This window comes from Bos grunniens, chromosome 18, assembly GCF_055505025.1.
Source record: "Bos grunniens cultivar Pamir isolate PY7600 chromosome 18, Bosgru_T2T1.0, whole genome shotgun sequence".
NCBI lineage: Eukaryota > Metazoa > Chordata > Mammalia > Artiodactyla > Bovidae > Bos > Bos grunniens.
This window is the reverse complement of record NC_141182.1, coordinates 55,018,613-55,039,680: the sequence shown is the minus strand read 5'-3', so window position 1 is coordinate 55,039,680 and position 21,068 is coordinate 55,018,613. Positions and strand designations below refer to the sequence as shown.

The 21,068-nt window shown below is 40.9% G+C and overlaps 1 protein-coding gene across 3 annotated transcripts in view; it reads left to right on the top strand.

Moving 5' to 3' along the window:
- Nucleotides 1-620: 620 nt before the first annotated feature.
- Nucleotides 621-21,068, top strand: part of LOC147354143 (sulfotransferase 2A1-like) — a 29,528-nt gene continuing 9,080 nt past the window's right edge. Inside the window, exons 1-6 of one of the 3 annotated variants that reach the window (XR_015145154.1) lie at nucleotides 621-866; nucleotides 2,049-2,126; nucleotides 10,101-10,309; nucleotides 11,362-11,488; nucleotides 14,647-14,741; nucleotides 16,885-17,062. Coding sequence is in view for 2 of the 3 variants with exons in the window: in XM_086349662.1 (XP_086205788.1) it covers nucleotides 731-866; nucleotides 2,049-2,126; nucleotides 10,101-10,309; nucleotides 11,362-11,488; nucleotides 14,647-14,741; nucleotides 16,885-17,062 (823 nt within the window). In the remaining variant the exon portion in view is untranslated. The remainder of the gene's footprint in view (nucleotides 867-2,048; nucleotides 2,127-10,100; nucleotides 10,310-11,361; nucleotides 11,489-14,646; nucleotides 14,742-16,884; nucleotides 17,063-21,068) is intronic. The other 2 variants (XM_086349662.1, XM_086349663.1) reach the window with 2 other exon arrangements.

Sequence of the window (21,068 nt, the reverse complement as noted above, 5' to 3'; positions counted from 1 at the left end):
TCACAGCTAAGAGAGACCTAAGGAGACATGAAGACCCAACATAATGTAGCATCTGGGGTGGGATCTTGGGCCAGAGAAAGGATATTAGGTAAACACTAAAGAAGTCTGAATAAAGTATGGACTGTGAGAATTCTTTAAAATTTTCCTATGTATCTAAAAGTGTTGAAAAAATAACAAAGCTTATTTAATATATATATTTTTAGGACTTCCCTGGTGGTCCAGTGGTTAGGATTCTGCCTGCCAATGCAAGGGACACAGGTTCAATACCTGGTCCGGGAAGTTTCCACATGCCATGGCACAACTTAACCCCTGTGCCACATATTCAGCCCAGCTGCCTAGACCCCCAGCTTGGCAAAAAGAGAGTAACCCCTGTTTGCTGCAGCTAGAAAAAGCCCACACACAGCAATGAAGACCTAATCCAGCCAATATATAAATAATTCTTAAAAATATTCATCTTTAATCCGCCACATGTCTACACCCTCCATCTTGTTACCAAACTCCTGGTTCCCTCCCATGAAGTCAAACTCAGGTCACAACAGAATGTTCTCTGAATGACTTCACGGTTGCCCAATATTATCAATCTTGTGACCCTCTCTTTTTATGGACAGGAACACTCATCAACGACCTGGGAGAGATTAATGATTGTTCCATGCTGACTATACAACGGATCTCCCAGTCCAATAGTGACTACGGCTAAAAGGCTCACGAGAGGTAGAAAGAGCTCATCGTCATGACAGGAAAGTTCCTGTGGTTTGAAGGGATACCCTTCCCAAGTGTGGATTACTCACCTGAACTCCTGAGAGAGGTACAGGAGAGTTTTCTTATTAAAGATGAAGATGTCTTACTGCTGACTTTCCCCAAATCAGGTAAGGAAGCAGGATCAGATACTGACAGGCTGTGGCTGTGGCCCTCATTCATTCAGTAGACAGGTGGAATGCTTTCTGTATGCTGACAATGCATTAGGGGAATAGAAATGTGCACTGATACCACTGATGTCCAGAGAAAAGGGTCGAGCCAGGCAGTTACACAGTCAGCTGAGTGCTCAGAGAGGGTAATCAAAGGCATCGGAGGAAACCATGGGAATGAAGCATAAGGCAGATTTGGCTGTTTGTAGAGAGGAGTGGAAGAAGATGGACAGTGAAGTCTGTGGAGGAAATGGGCTGCTGTTGTTTAGTCGCCCAGTCCTGTCCGCCTCATTGTGGAACCTCATGAACTGTAGCCCACCAGGCTCCTCTGTCCATGGGATTCTTCAAGTAAAAATACTGGAGAGGGCTGCCATCTCCTTCTCCAGGGGATCTTCCTGACCCAGGGACTGAATCCTAATCTCTTCTGTCTCCTGCGTTGGCAGGTGGATTCTTTACCACTGAGCCATCAGGGAAGCCCTAGAAGAAGTAGGAGGCTGCTGCTGCTAAGTCGCTTCAGTCGTGTCCAACTCTGTGCGACCCCATAGACAGCAGCCCACCAGGCTCCCCCATCCCTGGGATTCTCCAGGCAAGAACACTGAAGTGGCTTGCCATTTTCTTCTCCAATGCGTGAAAGTGAAAAGTGAAAGTGAAGTCGCTCAGTTGCGTCCGACCGACTCTTCACAACCCCATGGACTGCAGCCTACCAGGCTCCTCCATCCATGGGATTTTCCAGGCAAGAGTACTGAAGTGGGGTACCATTGCCTTCTCCAGAATAAGTAGGGGAGGGAGGTAATTCTGTGAGATGATGTAATAGTTAATTAGCTCGATAGTGGTAGTCTTTTCACAATGTGACATGTAACAAACGAACACGAACACCTTAAATATTCACATTCTTTTTAAAATAGAATTTAGCTTCTTGCTTTTATTATTACTATATGTTGGGGTCCAGCCCCAGCAGGATCCTAGGGTACCCTCAGGAAAGACGGTGTCAGCGAGAGAGAGATGACACGGGCCTTATAATGGATTGAAACCTGATAGTCTGGGGTCGAACGATAAGAGAATAAAGGAGAAAGAATAAAGAGAAGAGAAAGAGGCTTGATCGTTGATTAACACAGAAAGCCAATAAAGCTCCTGTGTTCCAAGGAGTCATCCTGAAAGAAGAACAGAGAGAGAAAAGGAGGGAAGAGGAAAAAAAGAATGACACGGGGAGACCAAGCTTCGGTGAGCGAGGCCCATAACTTTATTTTTAAAAGGAACTTTTATATCTTGACTTGTACATAGAGGGAAATGAAAGATGCAAAGTCATACCGAGTCAACCCAAACATTACCTCTGTTTTGTCTTTATCAAAACCAGGATTTTTTTTTTTTTTGTATCTTTTTTATAAACAGTGTTATGTACAATATCTTTTGGCCTTGGAGGCCTGTGGACATTTTATGACCCTTTTTTGATAAAGCCTGTTCAACCAGAAAACTTATTTTTTTTGGTTTTTTTTTTGTATTTGTAACCTATGTCAGCCTCAGAAAGTGTTCAACAGAGTTACATTTTCACAGAGCAAAGGTCATAACAAAGAAAGAACCAATTAGCTCAAAGGTCTGATGTGGTTAATTCTAAGGCTGTTGTTTGTTTTTTTTACATTTCAACTATGTTAACTAATGTACTCCCAGGTGTACAATGGATAAGGGATATGGGAACTTGGCAGCAAGCATTGGCTCAACAATGAAACCCTTTACCAGTACTATCTATTTTAATAATTTTTTATCTCTTAAAGGACTCTATGTTTATTAGGACTTTTATTTATTTATTTATTTTTATTAGGACTTTTAGAATGTTTTGGCTTCTCATGTCTTTTAAGGTTGGGGAGTTGTGAACAATCATGTGTGTTAATTGCAAGAGTATGGATAAACCTGTCAGGCAAGCTAGAATGTCAACAGAGGGGTTTGAATTGAAATATTTTTATCATGTCTATTAACTAAAGTCCTAAGTTGATTTTTTTCAGAGGAAGGTGGTCGGGGATAGCCCCCTGTTAATGTCAGAAGAGGTGGTGAAAAGCATAATATAATAAACAGTAGATAGATTTTGGTTTGGGGGTAGATGTTCGAGCAGATTTAGGGGGTCCCTTGAGGCCTGATCCGCCTTTGCCTGTCAGGTCTCTTCTGCATGACCTTTGTCATGGGTGGGATCTCCCGTGGTGGCTCTCAGCATCTCCCCCTTTTTTATTTTTTAAGACAGCCAGATGTAATTTAGTCGTGAGTTTTTGAGTGTTTTGTTGAAGAGTTTTGACAATATAAGGAAGAATAATTATGAGAAGCAGAATTAGAATGGCCACAGCAGCATAGCTAAAAATAGTAGACAGAATTTTTTTTTTTTTAATAAAGTTAGAAAATGTATGGAAAAAGTCATTTGTTGTTTTTGTGGCAGTAAAGTCTAATCGGGAGTGTTTCATGGTCTTTATCTGATTGTGAAGTTTTTTTAAATCTAAACTAATATTGGAACTATTTTATATTTCTGAAATGTGGTTTTTAATTTTTTTTTTAGTTATAATCTGTCTCGTTTATTTTTAGGGGTGTTATACAAATCTACCGGTAGTCAGCATGACAGGACAGTGTCTATCTCACCTTTACAGCCTGTAATTTAATATTAATATGTATTATTGTTTTTTTAAGGCATCTACCTCTATTTTTAATTTTTTATTTATAATTTTTTGTGTTGTCAGTGTTAAAGAGACATTTTTAGACACAGTATTAACATATTGAGCAGTATGTACTTGTTGAGTCAATGATATTGTCGCCACAGTAACAGAAGTAATTGTAGTTATTAAAGCTGATATTTTTAAGATAAGTAAGCCCACAAACCTTGGTTATCGTATTAAATCTTGTAGTTGTTGTAACACAGAAAGACCATAGTTATACCAATAAATCACAGTCACAGGCACCATGAGACAGGGTGGACATTGTGATATTATAAAGGAGCAAACATTATGTTGAGAGGTCAAACAAGATGAGAGCATACATTGTTTGCTGCTGCTGCTGCTAAGTCGCTTCAGTCGTGTCCGACTCTGTGCGACCCCATAGACGGCAGCCCACCAGGCTCCCCGGTCCCTGAGATTCTCCAGGCAAGAACAGTGGAGTGGGTTGCCATGTCCTTCTCCAATGCATGAAAGTGGAAAAATAAAGTGAAGTCAGTCAGTCGTGTCCGACTCCTAGGGACCCCATGGACTGCAGCCCACCAGGCCCCTCCGTCCATGGGATTTTCCAGGCAAGAGTACTGGAGTGGGTTGCCATTGCCTTCTCCGATACATTGTTTACAAGATATTATGTTAGGTCTACCTCTTTTTTATTGACCGCTTTGGCCCTGATCACTGTACCTGTATTGTAAAACGCCTGTTGTGGGTGTACCGGGGAGCAGCCGCAGGCGTCGACCCGGGGGAGCAGTGTCGCCAGCAGCCGGAGGCAGAACGCGAGCGGCAGGCTGTGGGCCGCGGCGTCTATGGCGGGCGGAGGAGCAGGGGTCGGGGACTCGGGCTAGCCGCCACCTGGGCCCGGGGCGCTCTCCTCTCGCCGGACGGAGCCGCGTTGGTCTGGACCGCACTCTGTGGGCGTGGTTTTTTTTTTTGGTCTTCACTCGCGGCACAAACTTTTTTGGCTCCAGGTCGCTGGGTGTAGCGAGGAGGGTGTGGGGCGCGGCTGGCGGCGCTCCGGGATCTAAATTGGAGAATCTGTGTCTTGAGGAAAAATACAAACATGTCTTCTCTCACAAGTTAGCAACAAACACATCTGGCCGGGGTATGAAATTTATACCTTAAACCAGCTGTATTTTGATGGAGAATTTTGTGAGAATTTTTGGCCTTTATTAATTTGTACAGTTTTGGTAGGCGGTGAGATCAAAACTTTAATTTTTTCAATATAATTAGAACTTATTATACCAGGCACCACCGAAATTTTTTGAAAAGAAAGCGAGCTACGCCTCAGCACAAATTTTACAATGTCCTCAGGTAGGGGGCCAGCCACTCCCGTTGGAATTGGAGTAACTGGCACGTCAGGGGTTAATATTGGTGTCAAGTCTCGTTACCGTTTTGCTTTTTTTTTAGTCTGGGTGAGGCACCCCTGAGGGTTTTTTTTTTAAGGAGCACATTTTATATATTGTGTACGCGTCTGTTTTAAAAGTTTTTTTGTTTAAAAAACTTTTTATCTTTTTTTTATCTTGTCTCTTTTTTTCCAGTCTCACCTGTTGTCTCTGTGTCTCTGGCGTTTGAATCTCTTGTCTTTTTCAGTCTCTCTCTCACTTTTTTTTTTTTGTTGTTGCAGCACCCCCACCCCGCATATCACTTTTTTTTTTTCAGTCTTTTCTGTTTTTCTCTAGTTTTTTTCTGGGACTCACAGAGTTTTTTTTTTTTTTTTTTTAAGTCTCTATCTCTCTCTCTCTTTTTTTTCCTGCTGTCTCACCCCATCTCTCTCTCCCCCTTATAATCTCTTTTTCGTTTTTCTTTTTTTTTCTTTTTCTTTCTTTCTTTCTTTTGTGTGTGTGTGTGTGGCCCTCTATGACTGTTGTTTTTTTCTTTTTTGGGTTTTGTGTTTTTTTTTGTAAACTTGTCGGCCACTCACAGGTACAATCTTAACCGTCCTGCATTATAATCTCAAATTATTTACCCTTTAGATTTATGAGCAGGATTTAAAGCGTCTCTAATCATGTTTTATAAAGAAAATGTATCAGTGGGGACTTTTTTTGGGGGCCATGTAAAGTGTAATAAATTTTTAAAGGTTTGGGTAGAGGCAGAGGGAGCTCGCCAGGGTGCTCAGGCGCAGCGGACACTGTTTTTGTTTAAATGTAAAAAAGGATTGAACATTAGTTTTCTTAACCTTAATTCCTCTTTTGTCTAACAGTTTTAAGATTACTTGTATAAAGAGCTTTTGTTTTTTAGTTTTAGAGTTACCTATGTCAGAAAATTTATTATCTTGTTTACTTCTGTTAGTGCGAAAAGATTCCACTACCCACTCCTTCTCACCCTACCTATCTTATGTAGAGGGGTCTGCAGCACCCTGAGTGGGGTCCTAGCCGTCCCAAAAAACTGAACAATGGGGAGACTTATCTTCGGGGCCCCTCGTTGGGCACCACTTGTCGGGGTCCAGCCCCAGCAGGATCCTAGGGTACCCTCAGGAAAGATGGCGTCGGTGAGAGAGAGATGACACGGGCCTTATAATGGATTGAAACCTGATAGTCCGGGGTCAAACGATAAGAGAATAAAGGAGAAAGAATAAAGAGAAGAGAAAGACACTTGATCTTCTTTGATTAACACAGAAAGCCAATAAAGCTTCTGTGTTCCAAGGAGTCATCCTGAAAGAAGAACAGAGAAAGAAAAGGAGGCAAAAGGAAAAAAAGAATGACACGGGGAGACCAAGCTTCGGTGAGCGAGGCCCATAACTTTATTTTTAAAAGGAACTTTTATATCTTGACTTGTACATAGAGGGAAATGAAAGATGCAAAGTCATACCGAGTCAGCCCAAACATTACATCTGTTTTGTCTTTGTCAAAACCAGGATTTTTTTGTATATCTTTTTTATAAACAGTGTTGTGTACAATATCTTTTGGCCTTGGAGGCCTGTGGACATTTTATGACCCTTTTTTGATAAAGCCTGTTCAACCAGAAAACTTATTTTTTTTGAAGTGTTTTTTTTTTTTAATATTTGTAATCTATGTCAGCCTCAGAAAGTGTTAAACAGAGTTACATTTTCACAGAGCAAAGGTCCAATGGGTCATAACAAAGAAAGAACCAATTAGCTCAAAGGTCTGATGTGGTTAATTCTAAGGTTACATTTCAACTATGTTAACTAATGTACTCCTAGGTGTACAATGGATAAGGGATATGGGAACTTGGCAGCAAGCATTGGCTCAACAATGAAACCCTTTACCAGTACTATCTATTTTAATAATTTTTTATCTCTTAAAGGACTCTATGTTTATTAGGACTTTTAGAATGTTTTGGCTTCTCATGTCTTTTAAGGTTGGGGAGTTGTGAACAATCATGTGTGTTAATTGCAAGAGTATGGATAAACCTGTCAGGCAAGCTAGAATGTCAACAGAGGGGTTTGAATTGAAATATTTTTATCATGTCTATTAACTAAAGTCCTAAGTTGATTTTTTTCAGAGAAAGGTGGTCGGGGATAGCCCCCTGTTAATGTCAGAAGAGTTGGTGAAAAACATAATATAATAAACAGTAGACAGATTTTGGTTTTGGGGTAGATGTTCGAGCAGATTTAGGGGGTCCCTTGAGGCCTGATCCGCCTTTGCCTGTCAGGTCTCTTCTGCATGACCTTTGTCATGGGTGGGATCTCCCATGGTGGCTCTCAGCAACTATTGGTTTATTTTGGACTGTGTTACGTTTTCATTGCTCTGTGGGCCTTCTCTAGTTGCAGTGTGAGGGCTTCTCTAGAGGTAACTTCTCTTGTTGTGGAGCCTGGGTTCTAGGGTTTCAGTAGTTGTGACTCATAGCTCAGTAGTTACAGCGCACGGGCAGTTGCCCCACTGCCTGTGGGATCTTCCCAGGTCAGGGATCGAACCCATTTCTCCTGCATTGGCAGGCGGATTCTTTACCACTGAGCCCCAGGGATGCCCTATTTCTGCTTTATATGAAAGAGACAATAAGCTCCCTGCTAGCAGAAACAAGCATTATTTGTATAATATAATGGAGCAATGGAGAGTTTAGTCTTGCCAGGTTGCCCCTACTATTTTTGAACTGAGGGTGTTAAATATATACGTCTTTAATTTGTTAGCAATAAGTCAATAAAATAAAGTGGGAGGGCTTGGGTAGGGAATAAAACATAACTACCTCAGCCAAAAAGCAAAGTAGAAGAAATGACATCTAAATTGAGATCAAAAAGAGTGAACGCAGGGCTTCGCTGTTTGATCCCTGGTCAGGGAAGATTCCACATCCTGTGGTGCAACTCAGCCTGTACACCACAGCTACTGAGCCGTGCTCTAGGGCCCACAAGCCACAGCTGCTGAAGCCCATGTGCCCAGAGCCTGTGCTTCACAAGAAAAGAAGCCACTGCAATGAGAAGGCTTCTCAGTAGCCCCTGCTCACTGCAAGAAAGCCCATGTGCAGCAATGAAGACTCAGCACAGCCTTAAATAATACAATAAATAAATCACTTTTTTTTAGAAAAAGGAATGAATTAGCAGCAGGAAAATAAAATGTTTTTCTTTCTTCAAAAAAGAGTGAATGTGAAATTATTTCATGAAAAGAGATATTTTCCAGGACTTCCCTGATGGTCCAGTGGGTAACAATCTGCCTGCCAATGCAGGGGACATGGGTTCAAACCCTGGTCCAGGAAGATCCTCCATGCTGTGGAGCAATTATGCCCGTGTGCCACAACTACTGTAGCCTGCCGGTCTAGAGCCCATGCTCTGCAACAGGAGAAGTCACTGCAATGAGAAGCCCGAGCATCACAACTAGAGAGTCGCCCCCTGCTCACCCCAGCTGGAGAAAGCCCAAGTACAGCAAGACCCAGCCAAAAATAAATGCATAAATAAATATAACTTTTCAAAAAGGAGAGATTTTCCAGTAAAGGTATCAGCATGGATAGTGATCAGGAATTGGAAAAGAACTTGATAAATTTACTGAACTGAAAGGATGTGGATCATATATCTATGAGGGGTGGGGTCATAGAGGGACTGTGATTGGGCAAGAAGCAAGGCTGAAGTCATCAGAAGTGCTGTGGTAATGATGAGCCAAGGGCAATGGGAATCTGTTCAAAGGCCAAGAGCAATGGGAACATGTTCAAAGGATTTAAGCAAATAGCCAAAGCATAGAAGCAACCCAAAGGTCCATTGACAGATGAATGGGTAAACATAAATTACTATCCACATATTGAGAATATTATTCAGCCTTAGAAAGGAATGGAGCTCTGACACTTGCTACAACACGGATAAACTATGAAGACATAGTATGTATGGAGTGAAGTGAAAGTTTTAGTCACCCAGTTGTGTCTGATTCTTCATGATCCCATAGACTCTAGCACTTCAGGCTCCTCTGTCCATGGAATTCTCCAGGCAAGAATGCTGTAGTTTGTAGCCATTCCCTTCTCCAGCGGATCTTCCCGACCCAGGGATCAAACCCGGGTCTTCTGCATTGCAGGCAGATATTTTATCATCTGAGCCACCAAGCTCTGCATGGTATGTATGACTCCACTTAAATGAGGTATCAGAAACAAAAAGTGGAATGGTTGCCAGGAAGGAGAAGAAAATAGGAAGTTGTTATTTAATGGGCAAGAGGTTCAGCTGTGCAAGATGGAAAAGTTCTGCAGATTGTTTGCATAACCATGTAAATATATTTAGCCCTACAGAGCTGTACAGGGGTGCCTGGTGGCTCAGTGGTAAAGAGTCCGCCTGCCTATGCAGGAGACGTGGGTATGATCCCTGGGTCGGGAAGATCCCCTGGAGAAGGAAATGGCAACCCACTCCAGTATTCTTTTTTTTCTTTATTGTTTAAAATTAATTTATTTAGTTTAATTGGAGGCTGATTACTTTGCAATATTGTGGTGGTTTTGCCATGCATTCACATGAATCAGCCATGGGTGTACATGTGTTCCCCATCCTGAGCACCCCCCTTTCCACCTCCCTCCCAGTCCCATCCCTCTAGGTCATCCCAGTGCACCAGCCCTGAGCACCCTGTCTCATGCATCAACCCTGGACTGTCAATCTATTTCACATATGTTAATATACATGTTTCAATGCTATTCTCTCAAATCATTCCACCCTTGCCTTCTCCCACAGAGTCCAAAAGTCTGTTCTTTACATCTGTGTCTCTTTTGCTATCTGGTATATAGGGTCATTGTTATCATCTTTCTAAATTCCATATATATGCGTTAATGTACTGTATTGGTGTTTTTCTTTCTAACTTACTTCACTCTGTATAATAGACTCCAGTTTCATCCACCTCACTAGAACTGATTCAAATGCATTCTATTTAATAGCTGCCACTCCAGTATTCTTGCCTGGAAAATCCCATGGACAGAGGAGCCTGGAGTGCTACAGTCCATGGGGTTGCAAAAGGAGTTGGATATAACTGAGTGGCTAAACAACAACTGAACTGTAATTTAAAGATGGTTAAGATGGCACCTTTTATGATCTGTATACCTTATGAGAATTTTTTAGAGTCAGATTAAAATGATTGATCATGGTTTTCCTTTCTTTATCTAGGAACGAACTGGTTGATTGAAACTGTCTGCCTGATTTACTCCAAGGGGGATCCCAAGTGGGTCCAATCTGAGCCCATTTGGGACCGCTCCCCCTGGGTAGAGACTAAGCATGGGTATGAATTACTAAAGGAGAAGGAAGGCCCACGTCTCATCAGTTCTCACCTCCCCATCCAACTCTTCCCCAAGTCTTTCTTCAAATCCAAGGCCAAGGTCAGTGTACAGCAGTCAAGACAGTCTTCATCAGGGCTTCCCCGGTGGGCCAGTGGTGCTCTGTTGTTTAAGTCATGTCCAACTCTTTTCAACCCCACGGACTGTAACCCACCAGGCTCCTCGTCCCTGAGATTCTCCAGGCAAGAATACTGGAGTGGGTTGCCATGCCCTCCTCCGGGGGATCTTCCAAAGCCAGGGATCGAAGCTGCATCTCCTGTGTCTCCTACATTGCAAATGGATTATTTACTGTTGAGCCAGCAGGAAAGCCCCAATGCAGGGGACACAAGTTCAGTCCCTGGTCGGGGAAGCTCTGCATGCCATGGGGTGCAGCCAAAAAACAAAAATATAAAATAAAGATAGGCTTGAGCAATGCTTGTTAAACTTTAATTTGCCTAGGAATCTCTTGGAGATCTGATTGAAATGCAGTTGTATTCAGTAGGTATGGGGTAGGACCTGGGAGTCTATATTTGATGGTAACACAACCATACTGGAATACAAATGTGTAGACCATTCTGTAGGTATGCTAGCCAGGTGTAAGCCAGAGACCAGGGGAAACAATAATGCCAAAATCTTAGAAAACCACATTTAAAGTCGAACTAGGATTTATAACTGTATCATACCCTGAATAATCCTCCTTTGTTGCTCTAAAAAATAATAATAATAATTAGCCAGTCTTAATTAAATAAATACCTCCTGCCATTTATGTAGAAGCACCAGAAAGTTGCTCATTTGAGAAGCAGCATGCTTACATCAATGCCTAAATTCAGGGTGGTTACTCTGCCTTCATGAGTGGTTTTTCTCACCCCTCTGTGTTCCTATATCCAGCTGGTACTTTGGTTTGTTTGTTTGGCTGTATCACACAGCAGGTGGGATCCTATTTCACTGACTAGGGATCAAACCCACACCCCCTGCAGTGGAAGCACAGAATCTTAACCACTGGACCACCAGGGAATTCTTTGGCTTTTTCTCCATTTTTATGAAAATCAAGAAGGTTGGGGGAAAAAAGGTTAGAAAATGACTTGATTTTTCATTATCCTATTTTTCTCTTTCAGGTGATCTACCTTGTCCGAAATCCCAGAGATGTGTTTGTGTCTGGTTATTTTTTCTGGAAGAGTGCAAAATTTGTTAAGAGACCACAGTCACTGGAACAATACTTTGAATGGTTCATCCAAGGAAACAGTGAGTGAATGTAAAATATGAAAGCTAGGGGTTGCCAGAGTCTTTCATCAGACCTCTTTTTTTTTTTTTCTTTTAAACACAACCTGACATCTCTACATCTTCCCAAGCCATGAGTATCTCCATCACCACTGGAAGCCAGATTTTCTAAATCCACATACTGACTTGTAGAGCAGCAGAACCTCAACCAGCCTTTTTGCCCCATCAGAAACTATCCTAGCTATTTTCTGAGTCTTCAGGATCTAATATTAGCACCGAGCACTCATGTTCTTTCCTCTACTCTCCTAATCTATGACTTTCTGAAAGTCAGCTTTCATTTGCTTTCTGGACAATATAATCCTGACTTTTCACCATTTTTCAGATTCATCTTCTTTATTCCTTTATTTATGTATTTTTGGCCACATTGGGCCTTCATGGCTGCACGGGCTTTTCTCTGGTTGCTGAGAGTAAGGGCTACTCTTCATTGCAGCACACGGGCTTCTCATTGCAGTGGCTTCTCCCGTTGTGGAGCTGGGGCTCTAGGGTGCTCGAACTTCAGTAGTTGTGGCACGTGGGCTGAGTAATTGCAACTCCCGAGATGAAGATCAAACATCCCAGACCCAGCCCAGACAAGCAAATAAATATTTTTTTAAAAAAGAAAGAAAGGCTCAGACATGGTAGTGTTAGTCGCTCAGCCGTGTCCAACTCTTTGCGACCCCATGGACTGTAGCCTGCTGGGCTCCTCTGGCCATAGAATTCTCCAGGCAAGAAAACTGGAGTGGGTTGCCAAGCAGCTAACAGCAACTCCACCCATTAGCTGACGATTGGATTAAAGCTTTACTGAGAGAGGCTCTGTCCACCAGAGCAAGACACAAACAGAGAGGAATAATACACTGGAAGGAATCAGTAGCAGAATAACTGAGGCAGAAGAATGAATAAGTGACCTGGAGGACAGAACGGTGGAAATCACTGCCACGGAACAGACTATAGAAAAAAGAATGAAAAAAAGAAAATGAAGACAGCTGAAGAAGCCTCTGGGACAACATTAAAGGCACCAACATTTGCATTATAGGGGTCCCAGAAGAAAAAGAGAGAAAGGACCCAAGAAAATAGTTAAAGAGATAATAGCTGAAAACTTCATAAATAGTCAACCAAGTCCAGGAAGCTCAGAGAGTTCCAGCAGGATAAACCCAAAGAGGAACCCACTGAGACACAGAGTAATCAAGCTGACAAAAATTAAGGACAAAGATCAAATATTAAAAGCAACAAGGGAAAATGACAAATGACATATAAGGGAGAGCCCATCAGGTTTATCAGCTGATCTCTCAACAGAAACTCTACAAGCCAGAAGGGAATGGCACGATATATTTAAAGTGATGAAAGGGAAGAACTGACTACCAAGAACACTCTACCCAACGTGACTCTCATTCAGATTTGATGGAGAAATCAAAAGCTTTCCAGACAAGCAAAAGTTAAGAGAATTCAGCACCACCAAACCAACTTTACAACAAATGCTAAAGGAACTTTTCTAGGCAGGAAACACAAGAGAAGGGAAAGACCTAAACCAAATACACCTGAAACAATTAAGAAAATGGTAATAGGATCATACATATCAATAATTAACTTACATGTAAATGGATTAAATGCACCAACCAAAAGATATAGACTGACTGATTGGAGGAAAACGTGCATATATGCACTTCCACTTACCACATCACTCTACTTAACCACCCCAATTGTACATAATTATTTTATATGGTTGAGTTAATCACATTTCCATTATGGGTTGCAATTTTAATTGTCTTTTACTTTTTGTCTGGCTATTGATTGTGAAAAACTAATAAATATCTTTTATTATTGTGATTATGTAACTATTAGTCACTTAACACCATTGCATCATGATTGATTAACAAAATAATAGAATTCTATATCACCAAAACTACCATTTAATAGAAAAACCTGTCATCACTTTTTAAAATCAAGATACATATTAGAATTATCTTGAAATTTTCTGAAAAATACAAATGCCCAAGTTTTGCCTTTTTTGTCCAAAGCTCCAGATGTTTCTAATAAGCAACCATGTTTAAAAACAACTGGATTTTATGCTGATCTTTTATCTAGCTTGTTTCACTTTTTCTATTTCATATTCGGTGATCCCATTTCATTTAGTTTATGTTTTCCAATTTTTCCATCTCTTCCTTTTTTTTGATGTTCTTTCCCAAGCCTTTATCAAGCATAGTAGAAAAGCTTTCATATACATCAGATCAGATCAGTCACTCAGTCGTGTCCGACTCTTTGCAACCCCATGAATCGCAGCACACCAGGCCTCCCTGTCCATCACCAACTCCTAGAGTTCACTGAGACTCAGGTCCATCGAGTCAGTGATACCATCCAGCCATCTCATCCTCTATTGTCCCCTTCTCCTCCTGCCCCCAATCCTTCCCAGCATCAGAGTCTTTTCCAATGAGTCAACTCTTGCATGAGGTGGCCAAAGTACTGGAGTTTCAGCTTTAGCATCATTCCTTCCAAAGAAATCCCAGGGCTGATCTCCTTCAGAATGGATTGGTTGGATCTCCTTGCAGTCCAAGGGACTCTCAAGAGTCTTCTCCAACACCACAGTTCAAAAGCGTCAATTCTTGGGCGCTCAGCCTACTTCACAGTCCAACTCTCACATCCATACATGACCACAGGACAAACCAAGTGAACTAGCCTTGTCTTATTTTATTTGGTTTCTAAATTTTTTGTTTATTTATTTTTGGCTATGCTTGATCTTCATTGCTTTGCTTGGGCTTTAGCTGTGGTGAGAGGGGCTGCTCTCTAGTTGCAGTGTGTGAGCTTCTCATTGCGGTGGCTTGTCTTTGTTGTGGAGCATGGTATCTAGGTGTGTGGGCTTTGGTAGTCATGGCGCGTGGCCTCAGTTGCTCCAGGTCATGGGGAATCTTCCTGGTCCAGGGATCAAACCCTCATCCCCTGCACTGGCAGGCCGATTCTTACCCACTGCGCCACCAGGGAAGTCCTAGGCTTTTTAAAGGGCTAATGCCTGATACTGGATACTAGTTACAACAAGCATAAATGTGCCCTACATTGTGCTAGCAATTATGTCCACAGAGGGAACATATATATGGATCCTGTTTTCATTCCGTGTGTCATCTACTCACTCTTCCTACCTCTTCTGTATGCAGTGCCATTTGGATCGTGGTTCGACCACATTCGGGGCTGGATGTCCATGAGAGACAAGGAGAACTTCCTGGTACTGAGTTATGAAGAGATGAAATGGGTAAAAATTGCTCTTATAATCAGCAGACTCTTTCTCATCTTCACGCCCTCTAACTTCCCTCCCTTCTTTAGCCTGTGCATGGTCATTAGACTTGAGAACTTGGCCATCTGGTCCTCATTGCCCTGCTTCTGGTCAAACGCCATGCTCTCTTTCATCACGTCTTCTTCATCTCACCTTACAACATCCAAGAACTGACTCATTGGAAAAGACCCTGATGCTGGGAAAGATTGAAGGCAGGAGGAGAAGGGGATGACAGAGGATGAGATGGTTGGATGGCATCACCGACTCGATGGACATGAGTCTGAGCAAGCTCCGGGAGTTGGTGATGGACAGGGAAGCCTGGCATGCTGCAGTCCATGGGGTCGCAAAGAGTTGGACATGATTGAGTGACTGAACTGAACTGAACAATATCTAAAGGGCTTTTTCCATCTACTGAGGCAGAGTATAGTGGTTTGTGCTCACACTGGTCACTGGTTCTATCATTTCTAGAGGTATATCCCTTGGTGCTGCTGATAACCTAGCAGTGAGAGGGGTCTGAGAAAGAAGATGGGAACGCGTAGAAGCAAGCTGGGTTCCAGAGACGTGTTCAGCTGTCTGACATCCCAGATGACATCCCAGTATGTACCCCAGATGGTAGGGGAAAACTTAAGTCGTAAAATCAATCAGTATGATTACTCTAAGGCCAAGTACTGAACTGAGCAGTAATAGGCAGGAAAAGTGGGCATATGAAACTCAAAACCGATAAAGGTGATGAAATCACAGAGAGAAGAACTTTAACCCTTAGTGGTATCTTGGAGAAAAGAAAAATAACACAAACACTGGCTTTTGCTTCTATCTGAGAAACATTACTTTCCATCATCTTCCAGCTACTTCTATTCAATCCTCTATGGCGTCCACACGAATTTCCTTTTTACCAAGGAGTCTTTTGTAAATAACAATTTACCCCAGCAAATTGTTTTCTTTTCTCTCTCTCTCTCTTTTTTTTTTTTTTCTGGGGGAGGGGGTGATTTTTGTTTGCTTGTTCGGTGTTGCTTTTTTCCTTTTTCCTTCTTTTTTTGATGTTCTTTTGTTCTTTTATGTTTTGCTGCTGTGTCTTCTCTTGTTAGATCATAGTGAAGGCTCACGGAATAAAGAAAAAAAATCAAAGCATTTTAGCTCTAAGAGAAAAGTCTCTGATTCAAAGCAAACACTTTCTGGTTATAAAACCCATTTTCTTATAACCTCCCAGCATCATGGGCCAGGAACTAATTATTGAGATAATAAATAAGAAGACATGGTAAAGCTCTCTTGTGTTATTCAAATGTTAGTTGTGAAAAACAGCATTATTTGGGCACATAGCCAACGCTTGAAATCAATTCCTTAAATTTTTGTCAAATTCTCCCAGAAACTCTCCTGCCTAATCCTGCTCATAATTGTCTAGAAGCCCTTCTAAAGTCTCTTTGGAAAAGAGTCCCTTTGGAAAACCATTAAGGTGTCCTGAATTCAACTATACTGGGAAATCCATCATGGTCTTTCCATCTTTTTTTTCCCAATTGTTCTCTAAGTCATTTTTTGTTTGTTTACTTTATTTCTTAAAATTTTTAGCTCAGTGGTAAAGAATCTGCCTGCCAGTGCAGAAGCCCCAGGAGACACACATTCAATCCCTGAGTTGGGAAGATGCCCTGGAGGAGGAAATGGTAACCCACTGCAAGGCTCTTGCCTGGAAAATCCTGTGGACAGAGGAGTCTGGCGGGCTACAGTCCATGGGGTCACAGAGAATCGGACACACCTGAGCACACATGCACACTCGCTTTACAATGCTCGCTGTACAGCAAAGTGAATCAGCTAAGCGTTTACATATGTCCCCTTTGGGGATTTTCTTCCCATTTAGGTCACCACAGAGCATTGGCTGGAGTCCTCTGTACCCTACAGTAGGTTCTCATAGGTTACCTAGTCTTTACTTGGTATCAACAGTGTCTATGTGTCAATGTCAATCTCTCAATCTCTCTGGACACCCCCAACTCTATCCCTACACACATCTCTACATTTCTTTCCTCTTTTCCTCTCCCCTCTCCCCCTCCTCTTTCTGCTGTCTCCTCCCCCTCATCTCCTTCTCTATGTTCTTGCTCTTTCACATCATCTCTCAGATTTTCTCTTCTTCTAGGACACGAGGAGCACTGTGGAGAAGATCTGCCAATTCCTGGGCAAGAAGCTAGAACCAGAAGAACTGAACTCAGTCCTCAAAAACAATTCTTTCCAAGTCATGAAAGAAAACAATATGTCCAATTTTTCCCTCCTGAAGGGTCAGTATTTAGAGGAAAATGGACTTCTTTTGAGGAAAGGTAAAAGAAAACATGCCTTTAAAATGGATCAAAACGTGTAGAAGTTATTCTTTTTTGTTTTGTTTTGTTTTTTACGTTTTTTTTTCCTAATTTTATTTTATTTTTAAACTTTACATAATTGTATTAGTTTTGCCAAATATCAAAATGAATCCACCACAGGTATACATGTGTTCCCCATCCCGAACCCTCCTCCCTCCTCCCTCCCCATACCATCCCTCTGGGCCGTCCCAGTGCACCAGCCCCAAGCATCCAGCATCATGCATCGAACCTGGACTGGCAACTCGTTTCCTACATGATATTTTACATGTTTCATTGCCATTCTCCCAAATCTTCCCACCCTCTCCCTCTCCCACAGAGTCCATAAGACTGTTCTATACATCAGTGTCTCTTTTGCTGTCTCGTACACCGGGTTATTGTTACCATCTTTCTAAATTCCATATATATGCGTTAGTATACTGTATTTATGTTTTTCCTTCTGGCTTACTTCACTCTGTATAATAGGCTCCAGTTTCATCCACCTCATTAGAACTGATTCAAATGTATTCTTTTTAATGGCTGAGTAATACTCCATTGTGTATATGTACCATAGCTTTCTTATCCATTCATCTGCTGATGGACATCTAGGTTGCTTCCATGTCTTGGCTATTATAAACAGTGCTGCGATGAACATTGGGGTACACGTGTCTCTTTCCCTTCTGGTTTCCTCAGTGTGTATGCCCAGCAGTGGGATTGCTGGATCATAAGGCAGTTCTATTTCCAGTTTTTTAAGGAATCTCCACACTGTTCTCCATAGTGGCTGTACTAGTTTGCATTCCCACCAACAGTGTAAGAGAGTTCCCTTTTCTCCACACCCTCTCCAGCATTTATTATTTGTAGACTTTTGGATCGCAGCCATTCTGACTGGTGTGAAATGGTACCTCATAGTGGTTTTGATTTGCATTTCGCTGATAATGAGTGATGTTGAGCATCTTTTCATGTGTTTGTTAGCCATCTGTATGTCTTCTTTGGAGAAATGTCTATTTAGTTCTTTGGCCCATTTTTTGATTGGGTCGTTTATTTTTCTGGAGTTGAGCTGTAGGAGTTGCTTGTATAATTTTGAGATTAGTTGTTTGTCGGTTGCTTCATTTGCTATTATTTTCTCCCATTCTGAAGGCTGTCTTTTCACCTTGCTAATAGTTTCCTTTGATGTGCAGAAGCTTTTAAGGTTAATTAGGTCCCATTTGTTTATTTTTGCTTTTATTTCCAATATTCTGGGAGGTGGGTCATAGAGGATCCTGCTGTGATGTATGTCGGAGAGTGTTTTGCCTATGTTCTCCTCTGGGAGTTTTATAGTTTCTGGTCTTACGTTTAGATCTTTAATCCATTTTGAGTTTATTTTTGTGTATGGTGTTAGAAAGTGGTCCAGTTTCATTCTTTTACAAGTGGTTGACCAGATTTCCCAGCACCACTTGTTAAAGAGATTGTCTTTAATCCATTGTATATTCTTGCCTCCTTTGTCAAAGATAAGGTGTCCATATGTGTGTGGATTTATCTCTGGGCTTTCTATTTTATTCCATTGATCAATATTTCTGTCTTTGTGCCAGTACCATACTGTCTTGATAACTGTGGCTTTGTAGTAGAGCCTGAAGTCAGGTAGGTTGATTCCTCCAGTTCCATTCTTCTTTCTCAAGATCGCTTTGGCTATTCGAGGTTTTTTGTATTTCCATACAAATTGTGAAATTATTTGTTCTAGCTCTGTGAAGAATACTGTTGGTAGCTTGATAGGGATTGCGTTGAATCTATAAATTGCTTTGGGTAGTATACTCATTTTCACTATATTGATTCTTCCAATCCATGAACATGGTATATTTCTCCATCTATTAGTGTCCTCTTTGATTTCTTTCACCAGTGTTTTATAGTTTTCTATATATAGGTCTTTAGTTTCTTTAGGTAGATATATTCCTAAGTATTTTATTCTTTCCATTGCAATGGTGAATGGAATTGTTTCCTTAATTTCTCTTTCTGTTTTCTCATTATTAGTGTATAGGAATGCAAGGGATTTCTGTGTGTTGATTTTATATCCTGCAACTTTACTATAGTCATTGATTATTTCTAGTAATTTTCTGGTGGAATCTTTAGGGTTTTCTATGTAGAGGATCATGTCATCTGCAAATAGTGAGAGTTTTACTTCTTCTTTTCCAATTTGGATTCCTTTTATTTCTTTTTCTGCTCTGATTGCTGTGGCCAAAACTTCCAAAACTATGTTGAATAGTAATGGTGAAAGTGGGCACCCTTGTCTTATTCCTGACTTTAGAGGAAATGCTTTCAATTTTTCACCATTGAGGATAATATTTGCTGTGGGTTTGTCATATATAGCTTTTATTATGTTGAGGTATGTTCCTTCTATTCCTGCTTTCTGGAGAGTTTTTATCATAAATGGATGTTGAATTTTGTCAAAGGCTTTCTCTGCATCTATTGAGATAATCATATGGTTTTTATTTTTCAATTTGTTAATGTGGTGTATTACATTGATTGATTTGCGGATATTGAAGAATCCTTGCATCCCTGGGATAAAGCCCACTTGATCATGGTGTATGATCTTTTTAATGTGTTGTTGGATTCTGATTGCTAGAATTTTGTTAAGGATTTTTGCATCTATGTTCATCAGTGATATTGGCCTGTAGTTTTCTTTTTTTTGTGGCATCTTTGTCAGGTTTTGGTATTAGGGTGGTGGTGGCCTCATAGAATGAGTTTGGAAGTTTACCTTCCTCTGCAATTTTCTGGAAGAGTTTGAGCAGGATAGGTGTTAGCTCTTCTCTAAACTTTTGGTAGAATTCAGCTGTGAAGCCGTCTGGACCGGGGCTTTTGTTTGCTGGAAGATTTTTGATTACAGTTTCAATTTCCATGCTTGTGATGGGTCTGTTAAGATTTTCTATTTCTTCCTGGTCCAGTTTTGGAAAGTTGTACTTTTCTAAGAATTTGTCCATTTCTTCCACGTTGTCCATTTTATTGGCATATAATTGTTGACAGTAGTCTCTTATGATCCTTTGTATTTCTGTGTTGTCTGTTGTGATCTCTCCATTTTCGTTTCTAATTTTGTTGATTTGATTTTTCTCCCTTTGTTTCTTGATGAGTCTGGCTAATGGTTTGTCAATTTTATTTATCCTTTCAAAGAACCAGCTTTTGGTTTTGTTGATTTTTGCTATGGTCTCTTTTGTTTCTTTTGCATTTATTTCTGCTCTAATTTTTAAGATTTCTTTCCTTCTACTAACCCTGGGGTTCTTCATTTCTTCCTTTTCTAGTTGCTTTAGGTGTAGAGTTAGGTTATTTATTTGACTTTTTTCTTGTTTCTTGAGGTGTGCCTGTATTGCTATGAACTTTCCCCTTAGGACTGCTTTTACCATGTCCCACAGGTTTTGGGTTGTTGTGTTTTCATTTTCATTCGTTTCTATGCAAATTTTGATTTCTTTTTTGATTTCTTCTGTGATTTGTTGGTTATTCAGCAGTGTGTTGTTCAGCCTCCATATTTTGGAATTTTTAATAGTTTTTCTCCTGTAATTTAGATCTAATCTTACTGCATTGTGGTCAGAAAAAATGCTTGGAATGATTTCTATTTTTTTGAATTTACCAAGGCTAGCTTTATGGCCCAGGATGTGATCTATCCTGGAGAAGGTTCCATGTGCGCTTGAGAAAAAAGTGAAATTCATTGTTTTGGGATGAAATGTCGTATAGATATCAATTAGGTCTAACTGGTCTATTGTATCGTTTAAAGTTTGTGTTTCCTTGTTAATTTTCTGTTTAGTTGATCTATCCATAGGTGTAAGTGGGGTATTAAAGTCTCCCACTATTATTGTGTTATTGTTAATTTCTCCTTTCATACTTGTTAGCATTTGTCTTACGTACTGTGGTGCTCCCGTGTTGGGTGCATATATATTTATAATTGTTATATCTTCTTCTTGGATTGATCCTTTGATCATTATGTAGTGACCTTCTTTGTCTCTCTTCACAGCCTTTGTTTTAAAGTCTA